General features: G+C 35.5%; 1 protein-coding gene across 10 annotated transcripts in view; it reads left to right on the top strand.

Moving 5' to 3' along the window:
• Nucleotides 1-19,484, top strand: part of LOC112055019 (muscle calcium channel subunit alpha-1) — a 78,219-nt gene that overhangs the window by 40,652 nt on the left and 18,083 nt on the right. For 4 of the 10 annotated variants that reach the window (XR_008252112.1, XM_052889215.1, XM_052889208.1 and 1 more), the window contains exons 5-32: nucleotides 444-583; nucleotides 657-763; nucleotides 1,435-1,587; nucleotides 1,738-1,934; nucleotides 2,416-2,519; nucleotides 3,076-3,254; nucleotides 4,088-4,200; nucleotides 5,107-5,222; nucleotides 6,129-6,231; nucleotides 6,695-6,846; nucleotides 7,578-7,695; nucleotides 7,775-7,867; nucleotides 8,693-8,813; nucleotides 9,280-9,365; nucleotides 9,462-9,565; nucleotides 9,737-9,888; nucleotides 10,260-10,410; nucleotides 12,095-12,230; nucleotides 12,746-12,912; nucleotides 13,220-13,307; nucleotides 13,431-13,538; nucleotides 15,652-15,704; nucleotides 16,011-16,148; nucleotides 16,398-16,512; nucleotides 16,620-16,750; nucleotides 17,151-17,376; nucleotides 17,706-17,804; nucleotides 18,390-18,422. Coding sequence is in view for 9 of the 10 variants with exons in the window: in XM_052889215.1 (XP_052745175.1) it covers nucleotides 444-583; nucleotides 657-763; nucleotides 1,435-1,587; nucleotides 1,738-1,934; nucleotides 2,416-2,519; nucleotides 3,076-3,254; nucleotides 4,088-4,200; nucleotides 5,107-5,222; nucleotides 6,129-6,231; nucleotides 6,695-6,846; nucleotides 7,578-7,695; nucleotides 7,775-7,867; nucleotides 8,693-8,813; nucleotides 9,280-9,365; nucleotides 9,462-9,565; nucleotides 9,737-9,888; nucleotides 10,260-10,410; nucleotides 12,095-12,230; nucleotides 12,746-12,912; nucleotides 13,220-13,307; nucleotides 13,431-13,538; nucleotides 15,652-15,704; nucleotides 16,011-16,148; nucleotides 16,398-16,512; nucleotides 16,620-16,750; nucleotides 17,151-17,376; nucleotides 17,706-17,804; nucleotides 18,390-18,422 (3,483 nt within the window). In the remaining variant the exon portion in view is untranslated. Of the gene's footprint in view, nucleotides 1-443; nucleotides 584-656; nucleotides 764-1,434; nucleotides 1,588-1,737; nucleotides 1,935-2,415; nucleotides 2,520-3,075; nucleotides 3,255-4,087; nucleotides 4,201-5,106; nucleotides 5,223-6,128; nucleotides 6,232-6,694; nucleotides 6,847-7,577; nucleotides 7,696-7,774; nucleotides 7,868-8,692; nucleotides 8,814-9,279; nucleotides 9,366-9,461; nucleotides 9,566-9,736; nucleotides 9,889-10,259; nucleotides 10,411-10,850; nucleotides 10,984-12,094; nucleotides 12,231-12,745; nucleotides 12,913-13,219; nucleotides 13,308-13,430; nucleotides 13,539-14,696; nucleotides 14,805-15,651; nucleotides 15,705-16,010; nucleotides 16,149-16,397; nucleotides 16,513-16,619; nucleotides 16,751-17,150; nucleotides 17,377-17,705; nucleotides 17,805-18,389; nucleotides 18,423-19,484 lie in introns of all 10 variants that reach the window. The other 6 variants (XM_052889214.1, XM_052889209.1, XM_052889216.1 and 3 more) reach the window with 4 other exon arrangements.

Raw genomic sequence — 19,484 nt, forward strand, 5'->3', positions numbered from 1 at the left:
TAAGTATAGTTTTCTTTATTTCATTTATCTTAATAACTTAGTCATAGTTAGAGACCAAGACTAAATATGAATTAATTAACCTTAGTCGCCAACTATGAATTACATAAGAATGCTCAGAGTCATTCAGAGAGATCGAATTACTCACAAAACGAGTCACAAAGCTACAGTGGCAATGGACAGGGCACATACAAGTACATAGTTCAAAGAGGTTGGGGTCCCATGGTGTTTGATTTTCGACCTTGCGCCCAAATAGGTGCTTCCGACTTGTCTCTCTTCACAACTAAATTATTCAGTCACTATTTAATATAGGTAACTTCATATTATAAGTGATTGCACAATTGAAATGAACATCTGGAAGGCTTTAGTATTGAGACAAATTAAACTGAACACAAATCTTCTGTTTTCTACTTATTTTCTATAATAAATGAATTTAAATTTTCCAGGAAAAGATCGAGTACATATTCCTGGTGATATTCACGGGGGAGTGCGTCATGAAGATCATCGCGTATGGATTCGTCATGCACCAGGGCTCGTATCTGCGGAACGGGTGGAATCTGCTCGACTTCACTATTGTTGTTATTGGGTAAATATACATCATCATCGTCATCATTTTAAGGCCAACATTTCCTTTTTATAGAAGATGTGTTGTCTTCCAGCATGGTGAGTACGGTGCTGTCGAGTATATTCAAGGATGCCTTCGACGTTAAGGCGTTGCGAGCTTTCCGAGTGCTGCGACCATTAAGGCTCGTCTCTGGAGTGCCCAGTGAGTACTCTCTACCATTTTTAATCAAGTTGGTTCTTGACTGCGACCTTACCTGATGTTAAGTGACGATGAATAAGATGGAAGCGGACTTAATTTGGAAGAGGTACAAGGTCATTTTACCCATACTCTAACGCTTTCTACGCGGCATCGTACCGGACCTCTAAATCGCTTGGAAGACCTAGCACGATTTCAAATAATGTGAGTCAATGGTCAGTTGAAGGAAAAAATCCGTAACGAGGAAATCTCTATGATATCGAGAGTAATTTTGTTTTTTTTTTATTTTATTTATTTACAAACTTACACTAGCATTACAGGTCATCCCCAATTCGCTAGTGTAGCCATACACAATTTACATTAATGGATTTAGCCCAAAGGATTAGCAAACTAAACTGGCAGTGGGCGGGTCAGATGGCTGCTAGGACAGACGTGTTCTTGAGTGGAGACCAGCAAGCCCAGTGTAGGACCATAGTTATGATGACCTTTAAAAGTGCCTGCCTGCCATTTGAGCGGAACGTATCATAATGCACATGATGTGTCTGCGCTCTTTACTTCACTGTCATTGTTTGATATAACTTCACATCAGGTCGTCTCGACCGGAGACTTCATTGGATCATCGGAGCTTGTAAGAGAGTGTAAAAAGCCAATATAAATCAAATGAATTCGCATTCCAGGTCTACAGATCGTGTTGAACTCGATCCTGAAGGCGATGGTGCCGCTCCTACACATCGCGCTGCTGGTCATCTTCGTCATCATCATCTACGCCATCATTGGATTGGAGCTGTTCTCGGGGAAGATGCACAAGTCGTGCTACAGTAAATCAACAGGTAAATCCCAAATCCAAAACGTAAATATTAGCAGTAACTTAGGTTATTGATGACTCCATCGAAAGTGTAATTAACTCGTGTAATTAAAATTTCATGACCTTCAGGGGTTTTTCAAAATTTTAAATTTTATGTTATTTGATATGCTTTCAGGGGAAATAATGGATAACCCGCATCCCTGCGACGTCGACAATGGCTTCAACTGCTCTCTCCTCGGAGAAGACATGGAGTGCCGCGAGGGGTGGATCGGACCCAACTTCGGTATCACCAACTTCGATAACTTCGGGTTGTCCATGCTCACCGTCTTCCAGTGCATCACGCTTGAGGGTTGGACGGATGTTATGTACCATGTGAGTGCTACTTTTGGTATGATCAATCTATTCCGGGACGTCAATTTGGTATATGTATGTAGTGGTAAATAAAACGCGTCAAACAAGTGCGTTTGTGTGTGTTTTTCTGTATTCTGAGTGTATAAGCTCCTTTAGTTCACTTTTTTGACTAGTACTAGTAGAAACACAAAATTTCAGGAATTAGTTCAGGAACAGGGTTACATTACTCAAGGTCTGTCCGTGAGTTTTATGGTACCGATTTAGTTTATTTTCATTTTACACGACCTATTCCAGGAAATAGCTCCAAATGCTCTTAAACATGAATTACCTTGAGTAATCAATGCTCTTCATAAAGTAAAACTGACTGTGTAAGGTTCTATAAAAATTAATTCATTTAAATAATACGTGAATATAAATGACGTCAAATGACGTAACACACAAAGATATCGTTCTGAAACTAACGTTTTAGATTTTATTAAAGTTGCAACAATTCTGGTTACAGATTCAAGACGCGATGGGGAACAGTTGGGAGTGGATATATTTCGTTTCGATGGTCATATTGGGCGCCTTTTTCGTCATGAACCTTATTCTTGGTGTCCTGTCTGGGTAAGGCTACTTATGATAATCATTTCATAATTATTTTAATCATCATCATCATCATCCTCATCATCATCCTCATTATCATTACCATCAGACGAGAGACGAGAGACCTATGTCTAGCAATGCACTCCATGCATTGCTAGACATAGGTCTCTGGTAAAGACTTTCAAACACCACGATCTGCAACTAGTGAACTCCCCAATTTGGTTGCCTTTTCGGAAACTTTTCAATGTTCCAGACTTCTTTATCTACATGTGAAAACTGCGTGAAAATCCAGAAATTGGGGTGTACAGAATTTTTAAAAAATTTAAAGGAAATATAATACAATTTCATTCTGTATTCTGTGTCTTATCATCTTAATTATATTGTTCGTATTTTTTTTGTAATTACTAATATCAGACTTCTTCTTTGTTATCAAATTATTCATTTTCAGTTAATTCCTATAGATTGTAATCAATTGAAATTTTGTTCTTCGACCACCCAAAAAAGAGCAGAAAACAAAAGACAATACTGTACAAATTCCAAGTATAAGCATTAAATTTTATTCATCCCAAATTTTCAGAGAGTTCTCCAAAGAAAGAGAAAAGGCAAAGAACCGTGGTGACTTCCAAAAGCTACGCGAGAAGCAGCAACTAGAAGAGGACTTGAAGGGGTATCTGGACTGGATCACACAGGCTGAGTACTTGGAGCCGCTGGCCGACCAGCATGACGCTGTGGACCAAAAGAGAGATTATGGTATTGGTAAGACTAAGTCATCAACATTGATAGCCTATTTGAAAGCCCATTCAGACTAATAGGCCTAAAATACATACCACAACAATGTATTTTGAGACGAGAGAAAGATAAATGTCAAAATAGCAGTGGAACCGAAAATATTGCTCTGGGACGAAAGAGATATATTTCAACTCAAAGGCAATTTATATTGGTCGAAAATATATTTTTTTTATATTCTTTACAAGTTAGCCCTTGATTGCAATCTCTCCTGATGGTAAGTGATGATGCATCCTGAGATCGAAGCGGGCTAACTTGTTAGTTGTAGCATGAAAATCCACACCCATTTCGGTTTCTACACGACATCGTACCGAAACGCTAAACTAACTAGCCACGGCCGCAGCCTCCCACCAGCCTGGAGCAATTAAGAAAACCTCAAGCGACCTAGCCGGGATCGAACCCAGTACCTCCGTTTTGTAATTCCAACACATACCACTGTTCCACGGAGGCCGTCAAAAATTTGAAGGTCCATTCAAGCCAGTAGGCCTAAGATGTAGGTACACAACGAAAATTCTTGAGACCATTTGGCCAGCGTAGTGGACTAATGCCTAACCCTTTTCATTCTGAGAGGAGACTCGGGCTCAACAGTGAGCCGAATGTGGGTTGTTAAGGATGATAACCAAAGCCGACGATTTGAAGCACTCTCCGCGGCACGGGAGTGTAACACCACCAACTTCCCAACTTCGGGCTGTTAGCGAGAAAACAAAATCCCAGGATTCGAACCCAGGACCCTTATAATCTGAAGTCACATAGACTAACCACTGAATCAACGCGGTATTTCATTGATTACTGTCCTCTTGCAGAGTTTTTAAATCAAACGCAAAACGAGCACGATTCAACGGACCACTTGGGAATAGAGGCGCCCGAGCAGCAGAAAGTATCCATAGGAAAATTATGGAAAAAAGATTTTGATAAGGTAAAAATTTAATAAAAAACAGAATTTCGTCCGCTAGTACTATACGAGTATACTAAAACTAAAAGACACTACAACAGCTGTAGATAGTTAATATAGATTGGTACGTAGTTTTAATATTATTGTAAAATTAAACTAATAGCAAATAAATAACTTTATACATGAATTTGTATAATATACTCAGAGGCACAATTATCCGCCCACTTTAATATGACGCGAATATATTAAAGTGGGCGGATTGTGCCTCTGAGACATTGACCTCTTATAATAAAAGGACGCACAATCATGTAGAAAATTTGACTTAAAAACTGGCCAATTTTGCTTTGACAGGTTAAGAATTATTGGTAAAGAAAATTATACCTAAAGGCTTTTAAATATAGTCAAACTTAAGGATTAAGTTTAAGGTTGAATTTACAAATGCGACTACTTGAAGCGAGTGCCAAGAAGTTGTGTTTGACACTCATTGAGTGGGGACGTTTTTTGGTCGCTGAATGTGCATCCACTTTTTAATAGGAGATCGATGCTCTGAGTATATATCGTGTACTTTCAATACATAGTATCTCCCGTAACTCAGAAATAAAAAAAGGGAATAAAAGAACTTATTTTACGTTATATAATGATTTATTTATTTTGCTATCATCCGCGAAAAGTCGACGAACCTGTTCGACAACGTCACCCAGGTCACAGCAATGTGCAATTGCACGTTGTAGAGTCAACATCTGCTGAGGATGCTCCGGTTTCGGTGTGAAACGTACGTAGAGAGTATTTCGTCGGACCTGGGTGACGTTGTCGCATGGGTTTGTCGGCTTTTCGCGGATGATAGCAAAATAAATAAATCATTATATAATCATGATGAACTTCCGTAAAGTAACGCCTGCTTCTATCCAATATTGTACGTTGTTTGTCAAGGTGAATCGTCGCATGAAGCGCGCGTGCCGACGCGCGGTGAAGTCGCAGACGTTCTACTGGCTCATCATAGTGCTGGTGTTCCTCAACACCGTGGTGCTGGCCAGCGAGCACTACCAGTGAGTCGAACACTTGTCCACTTTCAGTAGGCCTAACATGCGACCGAGTGATGAGAAGTAGAAATATCGGACTCATCACGGAGGGGTGGTGGTTCGATCCCCGCCCCGTTGGTCTATTGTCGTACCCACTCCTGGCACAGTCTTTCCCGATTAGTTGGAGGGAAATGAGAATATTGGTCATATTAAAAAAAAAACAAATGGATTTGGCAAATATTCTTTAAAAAAAAATGGAACCGACTTCAAAGATGTATTTCAATTATTTTGATTTTAACACATAATTATTGAATCGATTTTCATGAAAATGAAATGGGACCAATCTGGAAGTGTACTCTTTCAAACAAATAAATAATTTTGAAAATGAATTAATAAATGACCAAGTTATGAGGTAACAAACATTACAAAAAAAAACATACGCGTCGAATGGAGAATCTCCTCCTTTTTTGAAGTCGGTTAAAAATATTACGTGATACCTAGGTACATGATTTACCAGCTTATCAGCAACTCTCACAGTTCTCAAGACTTGTGACCTTGGGAGTAGGTTTAAGTTATCCCTTCCAACTAGCCAACACTCACCTTGCCGACATGTTCTCTATGCCCACACTAAACAATTTATGATAAGCAATAATTACAACACAAAAAAACATTACTGCACAAAATCACTAACTCGACTGGCAGCGTGACGGCGTCTACGCTGCCTGACAAACAACTGAGCTCAATCAAATACCCTCTTATTTATACCAAAACTGATACCTCTCCTCTACAATAACCTAAATAATGAATGTTAATATCACCTGTAATCGAGGAACTTGCAATAGAAGTATCATGAAGGTTCAAATAACAAGTATTCTTAATGAAGAAAAATATTTTCATTTGATTTTGACTTTGAACTATTGGTTTTGTTTGCAGTCAACCTCCGTGGATGGATTACTTCCAGGAGTACGGGAACGCAATATTTGTGGCGCTGTTCACTTTAGAGATGTTGGTGAAGATGTACAGCTTAGGATTACAGGTTGGTGCTAATGTAAAAGCATTATATTTATTCTGAATAGATAAAATATTTTTTAACAAATGTATGTAAGTAATGTACGTATAACCATTTTGATAACCATCATATACCTTTTATGTTATTACATAATATACCGATGTTTTAATTTATTTTTCTAATGTTTTTAAAAAGTATTTTTCTTTACCAACAAGCCTACAATATATAGTTGATCACGATCTTTAAAAAACGTTAAAAAATATTCCTTTTGAAAGTTTTTTTAAAATCATGTACTTAGGTATCACGTAATATTTTCCCTTGAGTTTTAAAAAACATCGCGACAGTAAAATTCTTTTCATCTATCTTTTAAGATTGACTCACTCTCAAATAAGACACCACACGCACGACCACGACTTGTTGTCGTGGTCGCAAAAGATCCGGTTAAGTTGTGGTCAGTAGGTATAACTATGTATTTACTATTGTTGAGTAGGGATACTTCGTGTCGCTGTTCAACCGCTTCGACTGCTTCGTGGTGGTGGGCTCCATCAGCGAGATGGTGCTGACCAAGACGGAGCTCATGCCGCCGCTCGGCATCTCCGTGCTGCGCTGCGTGCGGCTGCTGCGCGTCTTCAAAGTCACCAAGTACGTGGACCCCTAGCACAGCTGCTTGAAATGATTCATTGCTTTGACTGAAACTGATTGATCATCATCAACCACCACACGCAATGGGCGGGGCACATAGTTGGAAAAGTCGGTGGATGTGGGGTTCGTACTAGAAAGAGTGTTGGTCGACCCCCCACCAGGTGGACTGACGATATCAAACGAGTCGCAGGGATTCACTGGATGCAGGCGGTCCTGAGCCGCCTGCATCCAGCCATTAGTGATGTTTGAAAGTCCCTACAAAAGGCCTATGTCCTGCAGTGCACGTCCATCGGCTGATATGATGATGATGAGGAGGAGGTCGCTTATATGAGGCAAACTTTAATTTGCAGTTTTGCAAAGTTTGTTTACAGTTACCAGCGCCGGCCCGTAGTAAATTTTTAAATGGAGCGAGATCCAGTTATGGCGAATCTCCTGTTTGCTCCTAATAGTATGAAGATACCAAATCATGAGTGTAAAGTAAGAATGAACGTGAAGATCTTGACCGTACTCTGGGGTGACCGATTGAAAATCAGGCGCAGAACCGTCTACGGCTGAGTAGGATTATCATTTAGGCGCTCTCTAGGATTTGGCGCCTGGAGCGACTGCTCCGTTCACCGTATGGACGGGCCGGCCCTGACAGTTACTTTATTTCAGCAGATTTTAACGAGAAAGCAACAAAACCACTCAGATCTTCAGATTTCTAAATGCGTTTCCTTTCTTTTCTTCTACAGGTACTGGCGATCGTTGTCTAACTTGGTAGCATCGCTGCTGAACTCGATCCAGTCCATCGCGTCCCTGTTACTGCTGCTCTTCCTTTTCATCATGATCTTCGCTCTGCTCGGCATGCAGGTTACAGATATTCTGTTGTGTTTGCAATATTCTTGACTACCATTCGTATTATAAACGTTACATTTAGTTTTATGTATAGGTATTTGGAGGCAAGTTTAACTACGACCCCGTGGAAGAGAAGGACAGACATAACTTCGATTGTTTTTGGCAGGCGCTCCTTACAGTATTTCAGGTATTTTTTTATGATTAAAGACTTTTTTTTATTCTCTACAAGTTAGCCCGTGACTACAATCTCACCTGATGGTAAGTAATGATGCAATCTAAGATGGAAGCGGACTAACTCGTTAGGAGTAGGATGAAATCCACACTCCTTTCGGTTTCTACACGACATCGTACCGGAACGCTAAATCGCTTAGCGGTACGTCTTTGTCGGTAGGGTGGTTTGTCGGTAACTAGCCACATCCAAAGCCTCCCACCAGCCAGACCTGGACCAGTTAAGAAAACCTCAATCGGCCCAGCCGGGGATCGAACCCAGGGCCTCCGTCTTGTAAATCCACCGCGCACACCACTGCGCCACGGAGGCCGTCAACTAGTTGATAGGCTAAGTAGATGACCCTCCAAGGGGCTTTACACCACGTTTTACATCACGATATCTGACCATCTTATTTAAGGGCGTAAGTAATGTTACCTCAGTAAGTGGTACAAATGAGTGAATGAAATGGTCGATGAGTCCAAGATCGCTGTACGAAATAATCCTTTAATAAGCTTAGCTCTCAGGGTACGAAATATGGAATCATTGTGGAATCGCTACGGTTTTAAGAGCTTGTGGTAAGGGTGAAAAACTATCCTCTACATATGTCGGGGATAGTTTAGATAGTTAGCGACATTTTGCAGGCGTACAAAATACTCGTTTATATAGAGAATAGAAAGTAGAGTCCCTCGCTCACTCTCCAAAGTATTTACATTAAAAAACCTACAGACAAGCAACATTATACAAAGTGCAAACGCAATATGCTACTTCTATTATTTATGGTATTAAAAAATAACTTTGTCTCAGATACTCACAGGCGAGGACTGGAACGCAGTGATGTATGAAGGCATCAAGGCGTACGGCGGCGTAGGCACGTTTGGCATACTGGCTTGCATCTACTTCATTATCCTCTTCATTTGCGGCAACTGTATCCTTTACACTAAATATATCGACAAAAATGTGAATAACTCCTGCGTAGTTTTACGATGTGAAATATCTTTAGTTAGTTAGTCTAAATAGTTTATCAGCGCATAAACACCAAATAATTTCATCTTCAATTTTTTTCTTCTTGTTTAAAACAACGATTATTATTATCTCTCATTTATTTATTTCTTCTTTCTTTTTTAATTTTTTAACAATATAAGTATAAAATACAAAACATTATTAAAAATTTATATAAAAAAAATCCACCCTCCCGCTGCGGGACATTTGAGTGTCCAAGCAACCGGTGGTCAGGGCTCCAGAGTGAGGAACCTCCTCACAATACGCACCGTCTCAAGAATCACTGCCTTCTGTATCCGACTCTTGATCCAACAGTTAAGCGAAAGCTTCTTAAGGTGTCAAGATTATTATTAATAAATAGAAACTGCAAACATTTCTTAACTGTAAAACAGATATCCTCCTGAATGTGTTCTTGGCTATCGCCGTGGACAATCTAGCCGATGCTGAGTCGCTGACCAATATCGAGAAGGAAGAAGGAGTAAGTATAATACATAGTATATATATACTTTTACGTTATATGAACAATATATTTCTCTGTTATTATTGTGCTAATATATATATTACTCGTATATAGCAAGCTGGAGACGAACAAGAAGGTATCGAAGGAGGGCCAGAAGGTGTGCTTGCGGAAACTGATGACGAATACATTCACGATGATGATGCCTACACCACCGATAAGTATGCTTTATTACTTAATAATCATATTATCGTATGAATATTATAACTTAGAATAACCAATTTATAGGATAAATTTAGTGTATGATCCTTAGCTAAAAAGATTAATAAAATGAACAGTTTGTACCATGATCTATCCTAAGTAAAGGATGTTTTGATACATGAATTTTACAGCTCGGAAAGGGAATACGAAGAAATGGGTTCAGAGGGAGATCAACAAGAGGAGATCGATGGAGAGGGAGATGAAGGTATTATAGATGAAGAGAATGAAGAGAGACTCGAAGAGGAACAGGAAGAAATAGAGAGTCATCAAAGAAATCATATAGGTAATTATGTAATCATATCATTAGTTCAGAAAAATCTAAGATTTAGTCAAATATTATTAAAATTATATAAAATTTAGCTGGACGCCGAATATTTGTACATACATATTTAAAAAGAAACATTTCTAGTAATATATGGTCTATAAGTCTCAGTATGTTATTAACTGTGAAATGATCACTTAAGAAGGGATTTATTAACTTATGGGTTTTTTGATAGCCTATCTGTAAAATTTTTATTTTTATTGCATTTAGTTTTCTGTTTTTGGTTACAAAAAATATGTTAATGATTAAAAATAAATATACAAAGCTAGGAATAAATACAAAGGATGTAAATTTGTCAAGAGAATTGAAGACGCTAACCAAAATCGACACAGTGAACACAGAGTTCGAGGATGAGCCGAGGTTGAAACGTAAGCCGACAACGTCGTCGGCAAGGCCGCGGCGACTGTCCGAGGTCGATATCCAAAGCTCGGCCAAGCCCATCCCCGACGCTTCCTCCTTCTTCATATTTTCTAAAACAAACAGGTTAGGGACCACGCAGGACCAACGCTTCTGATTAATTAGATGTTGATTTATCTGCCTCTTAATTTTGTTTTTACACTTCAATTAAAACAGCTGTAATTTTTATTTTGTACTTCATTAGTTTTGCCACTTTATTTCTGCAAAACATCGACAGTCTTGCAACTTATTTTATGCCTTGTTCTAATAAATATATATTTTTTTAATTTTCAGCTGATTTTATGTTATAATTTTAATCTCTCACTTTATTATCTAATCTCTCACCTGTTTCTTGTATTTGATTTATTAAAAAATAGATTATATCTTTCAATATAAAAACACTTCGGCATGTTTAGGTAGGTTTATCATAGATAGCAAACACTGAAGAGGCTTATAAAGAAGAGGCAGGGTGTTTTGACTGAAGAATGACGAGGTATAAAACAAGGAATATTCTTTTTCTTATAAAGATGGTGGCGAGTTAGAAGAGGAAGGAACGCTAGTTACCGCTAGACCGCGACGGATATCTGAACTGAATATGCCAAATCAGACGCCACCAATACCAAACGCTAGTAGTTTCTTCATATTCTCACCAACTAACAGGTGATTGGTGGACCGGTACCCGTGTCTCATTGTGAATGATTGGCGTTGTCTTGATCCTGAGCCTGAGTTATTGCCTGAGTATATCCCAATGATATTTTATTTATAAAATCTACATAGAATGGTTATCAATCTAATTCCTGAAAAAGTTAATTTTGGGTAACATTTACCGAAATTGGTGACTGTTCAATTACAATATTACATTTTAATCAACCGTGATTATTATTTAAAGTTTATAGAAGTGTTTGACTATCTTTTTCACGTATAATATCATTGGTGATATGTTGTAAGTAACATTGTCTATATCTTTACGAATTACAACATCAATGCTGAAATCTTTAATGTTACTTGCACGAACGAAGTCATATACCTATTGTAAATATCACATCTAAATTGACAAAATTATCAAAAATCGAAATTCCTCAGCAATGAGACTACATGGTACCTTTAAGATTCCGATGTTAGTGGATAGGTTAGTTAGTTAGATATCTTGAGTTCCTTGAGTTATTCAGAAGGCATGACATGTTGGATGACGAATTAGAATACGTTTTTTAGAAATCCATAGAGGTGGATTAATTATTTAGTAGGTATTTACAAAATGCCGAATGTTTTTTTTTTCAATTTTACAGCATGTTTTTTATTTTTCGCTGTTGTGATAGCATGATATTGTTGTTATTATAGTTATAGAAAAGTATTAAATGTGCATGACGTGTGATCTATTTTTCTTAATATTAATGAATTGTACTTTTGTTTTCATGTTTGATATTTATCGTATCACGAAATAAATGTGTTTCTTTTATTTCGTGGTAACTATGCTGTACCGTGTATATCGCTTAAATGAGTTTTTCATTTATAATGAAATCGTTTTTTTTTATTCTGAAGTGTTCTAGAGTTTAAAATTTAAATTCCCAATAAGTTTTTGTATGTTGAACTAAACGAACGTTTTGTACATTGTGCAATATAGTTTATTATTCAAACTCTTGGTTTGTCTCAGTTCATAAAGGATAACTAATTAAACTCAATAATGAAAGATATACGAGAATGCACTGTGATTATGTGTATTACCTAATAGTATATTTTGTTTTCCTTCTAACCCACCCTTACTGTTATATAGGTTTCGCGTGTTCTGCTACAAGATGTCTGCGTCATCTACTTTCGGCAACATCATCTTGGTGTGCATCATGCTCTCGTCCGCCATGTTGGCTGCAGAGGACCCTTTGGATGCTGCGCAAAAGGGATTTCGAAATTGGGTATTAATACAATAAATCTATATAAATTTCTATTTCTACTAATTAATTTATGAAACAAAACATTTTTTAAACGAAATTTTCTTTAATGAGTTTACTGTTTACAATTACAATTGTACTGTTTTCTTATTCCTAAGAGATGATGGACTTGAAAGTATATTTTATATCAGTTCGTTTAGTAAATTTACTGAATTTTTGTAAAGCTTGTTGTTTTGTTGGCTCATCTGACACATTAATCATATGCTTATTTCTGCTACCAATATGTATTACTGAATTGCTATCTCAAGGGTATGCCGTTACAATATTTCGAAATTTGACGATAATTAAGAATCGGAAAAAGTCAAGCCGCCTGGGAGCTTTCACCGGAAACGTTGTCTAATCAATTTAAAACAATGCAATGTGATATATTTTTTCTTTTAAACTAGATCTATAAAAAAATCCGTATAAGTTTTCACCATTTAACTTGTAAACACAGTCGCAAACGTCCGCTAATACTATATATTTTTTGTAATATTTAGTTGCTGAGTCAATTCGACATCTTCTTCACGGGCATCTTCACTCTGGAGCTGTTCTTGAAGCTGATCACGTACGGCCTCCTTTTCCACGAGGGCGCCTTCCTGCGTTCCGCCTTCAACGTCCTCGACATGCTCGTTGTTTGCGTCTCCCTTATTTCTATGAGCTTTAAGTAAGTAATCAAGAAGGAAAATTTAGTTTGATTACCTTTCCAAAGCAAGTTCTGTTCAACTAAAACTAAAATGTTTTTAAAAAGTTGTAAAAAATCACGACCACTTTTAAATATGTAACCTTTTGGAAAAAAATACCCTACAGATTTCAAGTCACCTCTCTTGGTTTTAATTTTGGACTCTGATTTTGATTGGAAATTAACCCTATTGTAGGGGTACTGTGTTACACAGCAAAATATGATGATAAAGTCTTTTATCTTTTTTATAATCATAAAACCTTAATTATTTCTTATTCCTACATTTCTCTAGGTCTGGAAGTATATCCGTTGTGAAAATATTACGAGTATTCAGAGTGCTGAGGCCACTTAGGGCCATCAACAGAGCCAAGGGCCTTAAGGTCTGTTATACAATTTCTACTTGTACCACTTAAAATAAATCACTTATATACAAGTTTCTATTTTTTGCCAATTTTAACACTTAAAATGTATTTTTACTGAATAAGTTTTTCCCTGATTTATAGCACGTTGTTCAGTGCGTGATCGTTGCAATCAAAACAATCGGCAACATTTTGTTGGTAACGTCCTTGCTCCAATTCATGTTCGCGGTCATGGGAGTGCAAATGTTCAAGGTAGGGGGCAAATTCTTCAATTTCAACTACAATGTGATCAGCACCATCAAAATCTTTACAAATTCCCACGATACAATCGATTTTAATACATACAATATATCGATCACTAGAGTGCTACACAAACAAATCACAGTAATTCGTTACTTAACTATTACACCTTTGGGTATTAAATATTCTTAAACATTATCTTTATTTTATTTTATTTATTGTTAATCTTTGGCTCTAACTCTTCTTTTTTCAATCATTTATACACTACTCATTTCTCATGATTTCCTTCTTTCTATATTTTCTACAGTGTTTGCTTTTTGCTTGAACTCTTTATCGTGCTTTTTATTTTTTAATTTTAAAAGATCTTGCGTTATTTATTTATCTTATATTATATTATGTTTATTATCGTGTAAGCTTCAGCTTTATTCCTAATAAATCTCTTCTCACTGTCATTTTCCAATTCGTTCATAAATAGTATTGCTACAGTACGATCTAACATGATTTATTTCCCATGTTGTAAGTATATATTTAGTAGTGAAGGACCCTCATGTGAGTAAACTTTATACGGCATGATTTCCGTTATCAACTAACATTTATATATAATTACTAAAACCTAGTGGTAATATTATTAAACTATGTATAACACCACTGTTATAGCATGAGTAATTTATTGGACCCAAAGGTGTAGAATTTACATAAATATCCGAATCATCTAGAGGACTAATAAAACCCTCTTTTACATAGTATATAACCATCCCCCTACCTTGGCGTTTACTTGTATTCATAAATCAATCCTTTATCGAAAAACAAATGTCTAACTAAACAATCCGACCACTTGTTTTTTATATAACAACTTTGTAGAATTACTATTGGAATCCCTATCCTTGTGCGATATAACAAAACCAAAGATACACACCTGTTTCATATTTAAAAATCTCGGTTATTACTTCATTATTTCTAATTCTAGCACTTGGTTCTATATCTCAACAGACTGTTTATCTTGGGTTTAGTGCATATTAATGCCCTCGTGTTATAAAAAGAAAATGTTTGCTTTTCCCCCTATGTCCTGATGCTGCGCCGTTACTGGACAATACGCGGACAATCCCTGCCCTGGTAACGTATCTCCACGCAACTAATACGCACATGTATTCCTTCATTACAATTCACTAGTACGTGGTGAAATGTGTGATAGTAGCAATTAAAACAATAGGAAATATAATGCTAGTTACGTATTTATTACAATTTATGTTCGCTGTCGTTGGTGTACAGTTATTTAAGGTGAGAATGCTGTAAAATGATACGAAAATAACGATTGATATCGTTATTTTGTAATAGTGTTATAGAGCTGGTGAGTTTCGTGTCGGTTCTTCTTAGTAAAATCTACCTTCCGCACCGGTAATAAAAACACTAGAAACAGACAAACTTGACTTTGAAAACTAGTTTTATTTTAATAATCAAATAAAGTTAAATCTACACAAATAATAAGTATAGATAAGTAATAATAGTAAGCGATATGCATTAATTAAATAATACACACCCCAAAACAGATGCATTTACAAAAAATTTCGTTTTTTGTTCAAGCGTCATTTAAAAAATGTTGCATAATTTCCAATCCAGTCATGCTATACTCAGCAATTGGATACTATCTCATTTCAGGATTCGGAAAACAGATTGGACTAAGAACACCTGGCAAGAAATTAAACAGTATTTCTATTTCTGAAAACTATTAATTATAAATACTTTACTATCGTTTATAGAATTGTCTCTCATATGCAGAAAAAAAACAGACTCTTGCTCCTGTGAAACTTTATCGTAAGCAAATTAAAAAAGAAATCTTAACGTCACTAACGATATCATTCGTAAACAACTCGTATGTTAAAGATAATATGCATGTAATATCCCAAATTAAGTAATAAAATAATTACTTACACGATAAGTAAAAAAATAAACACAAAGATCTATTCTAATTATAAAACGATCATGAGAAATGGGTTAAACAATCCGTGTAAATAATTAACTTTTAACTGCAGTCACTTCAACATATTATTTGTAATTAAAAATAACGGAACGGCTAACGGCAATACTTATTTGAATATGGCATCTAATCACAGAAGTTTTGTTGCAGGGTAAATTTTTTAGATGTAATGATATATCAAAAATGACAAAAGACGAGTGTCGGTAAGTTCATTTAGATTGTCCAAATAGATGAGAGCTGGCATTTTGTTAAACAAAGAGGTTACCAACACCTATTGCATCAAATCTACTTCAGGCAGAATAGATATTACTTCGCTAAATCCAGTTTTTTTCTAAATAATAATTATGCTTACTGAAATGTTTGGTGATGTGATTTCATATGTCCTATTTAGAACTACTATACGATTAGGTACACATGCCAGCTTTTATTAATATAGATTTGTAATTATGCAGATTATAGCAAAGCTTTGAACACTATTGGATTAATTAAATTATTAATTGTGTTTTCAGAGGGACATATTTAGTGTTTGAAAATCGTAATTATGTAGTTAGAGATAGAGAATGGAAGAGAAATGAGTTTCATTTTGATAATGTTATGAAAGGGATGCTCACTCTCTTCACTGTATCCACTTTTGAAGGATGGCCAGGGTAAGATTATTTTTATTATTATTTTTACAAGTATTGAAAAAAGTTAAAATACTGCGTACACGTTTAGTTTTTATGACGATGATTAGCTTACTGGCGTCATTCTAAATTCAATATCACGAACGCTCAAAGGAGGCGGTTCTGCCAGTTTTTATGCTCCCTCAAAATTCGGATTTTTTTCCTATTTTACCTTTAATACCTATGTATTTTTCTTTCACTTTCTTTCTATTAAATGCAATTATAAATTTTCAGGTTATTGTACGTGTCTATAGATTCTAATGCCGAAGATCGGGGTCCCATTACTAACTTCCGTCCAATTGTTGCAGCCTATTATATTATTTATATTATTATAATTGCCTTCTTCATGGTTAGTTTTATGATTGTTTTTCTAATTTTCTTTCTAATATGAAAATATTGTAATATTCTTTTGATTTTAAAGGTACTTATTCTTTACAACTACAAATCATGTTTTAGGTAAATATATTCGTCGGTTTCGTCATAGTGACATTCCAAAATGAGGGCGAGCAAGAATATAAAAACTGTGAACTAGATAAGAACCAAAGAAATTGTATAGAATTTGCGTTAAAAGCAAAACCAATTAGAAGGTAAGTAAAATTTAATCTCTGCTAAAGTTTCTAACACACGACTAGATAACTTGAGTAGAGCACCAAGAAAATTAATTTCTAGTAACGTTATTTTGAAGATCTAAAAAACTCAAAGTCAAAGCTCGAAGATGAGGAACCTCCTCATAATAAGGAAAATCTCAAGGATTTCTACCTTCCGTGCCCAATTTTTAACAGCAAAAAAAAGCTTCTTGAATTGTTGCTTGTAGTTTCGCTTAAGACTATTGACTTAAAACTAATTAACCAACTAAATAATTGGTCCGACTCAACATTCCATATTCAAATTTTTGGTACTTTTCAAAGCTTCCACTATAAATATATAACATATTAACGTTTCGTGGTATAGTAATTTGTAATATTACGTTTACTTGATCTTTTACAGATATATACCTAAGCACCGTATCCAGTACAAAGTGTGGTGGTTCGTGACGTCACAGCCGTTCGAATACGCGATATTCGTACTCATCATGATAAACACCATCACCCTCGCCATGAAGTACCACAACCAGCCGCCGGAGTACAGCAAGGCGCTGGACATGTTGAACATGATCTTTACCGCTGTATTCGCGTTAGAGTTCATTTTCAAACTTGCCGCTTTTAGATTTAAGGTAAGCCTTTGATTTGGTGGATCATGCTACTTATCAATACTGCTACCTCGTTGGTGCAGTGCTTCTGACCTGACTTTGGCCAATTTAATAATATAACAACTGATATGGATAAAACTTAGGCAAAAGTGAAGTCAGAAACAATAATTTCCAAAAGTAAAACAACGGATGCAATAATTGCTGCTAACTTATACTGCTAAAATATCTCCTTATGCTCTGGTTTTTGAAGAAAATTATTTGTATAAGATTCTTTGTTGCATTGCCAATTGGATTGCAGCAAAATAAATTCATTGGTCATAATTTCTTTAAGAATGAAGCCATTTTGTGCACAGAATTACTTCGGTGACGCGTGGAACACGTTCGACTTTATCATCGTGTTGGGAAGCATCATCGACATCGTGGTCTCACAAGTAAACGAACTTAAGAATCAGGTAATGCTCACTCTGCACGCTCGCAGCAGAACTTTTATATTTAGACCGACACTCACCTGACACTCCGCCTAATATTATTATGCCATCTTCTTTATTTCTTTGTACTATTACATCTTCAAAAACTTTGATTGTATTCGTTATTTTTTAAACTTATTGCAATACTTTAGTTACTATGCAACGGTTAGAAGATGAAACAATTTTTATAAATCAATTTAACTTTATTAAGTAACTTAAACTTTAAGGGAAAGGTCTTTATTACAAGAGTTATTTTTACTGCACATTAAAATTTCTTTAGTTTTTGTCAGTTATTTGCAGAAAAATATTCAAGGCTATACATTATCGAAATAGCTGTGAAAATAGCTTCACAGTCAACGAAAATGAAAATGATCAAAAACACAACGTTTTCTTAAATTCACACATGTTTTACTATTGATAGCAAATATGATGGCAATATAAAATTAGGTGGTGTAGTTACTGTCCCGAGCATGGACGATATAGATGTTGTAATAACAGCAAGCTACAGCGGTCTCACATTAGCCTGTTTACATGTAGATGATACAATTGAAGCTACCGTGTTTATTTCAGGGAAGTGGGTTGCCAAGAGCGCACGTTGTCAAGGTAAGTGCACGCTTTTGCTAAGAAAACTCTTTAAACAATACAAGTATGGTTAGATTTTTGGAGCGCTTAATAACGAAATAATTTCTTCACACTTAGTCTTCACATTTAAGATAAACAATAAAACAATATCTATTTCAAAATGAAATGAAAAATAATTCTAAGTTTTAAAATTCAATCTTACAACTTATTAATCTTTTATTTAAAACAGTTCAAAATTTCATAATAACTGCTCCGAAAATCTCATCCAGTATTACAATTACAATAGATTATAAAGTTGTACATACTTTCAATATAGATTTTTTTATAGTTCAACATAAAGTCTATGTAGATTTGAATATTTTAATATTATCAGAAGTTATTAAAAATAATTAAAATTTAAATTGATATGAGAAATAAAAAAATCGAGACAAAATGAATGAATACACAAGAAATGTCTGTTAAAATGTTCGATGGTACTAAACTAGCTTTAGATGTTGTTAAGCAAAATAATTTAATTAGGTTAGCTTTTGGTGTAAAGTATGATCTGCATTTTGGGACAGTAACTTGCATTAGATACAATTTATTACATTAAACAGATATTACTAGATCTAGATAAATGCACAGAAGCACAATACTGTCATACACATAGTTATTATAAATAATGGGAGCATAAATAAGTATAGTAAATAAATATAATTTAAATAAAGTCTCAAATGAAAAAAATGGTAATACATCTACTAAAATCAGAAATTAGTAAGTTCTAATAAAGCTCTTCATTTAAAGTTTTCCTTCGATATTATTACGAGTAGATGTAGAATTTACAAAGATTTCCTCATATATTATGGCAAATATAACTAGAAATTGATCTAAGCCTCTGCGTAAATGCAAAGTTTAATAAATCATTAAAAGTTTTAATAAACTAACGGAGTTTTAACCATGTTCTACATAATTACTAGCAGAAGTTATCCTACTGTTTTCATATAAACATTCTAGCACTATGTTATTGAATCTTCAATGACTTCTTGGTTCTATATCTCGAAAAAAATTGGTTTAATATCATTTGTCTACGTTTGCTGACTCTAT

Source organism: Bicyclus anynana, chromosome 25, assembly GCF_947172395.1.
Source record: "Bicyclus anynana chromosome 25, ilBicAnyn1.1, whole genome shotgun sequence".
NCBI lineage: Eukaryota > Metazoa > Arthropoda > Insecta > Lepidoptera > Nymphalidae > Bicyclus > Bicyclus anynana.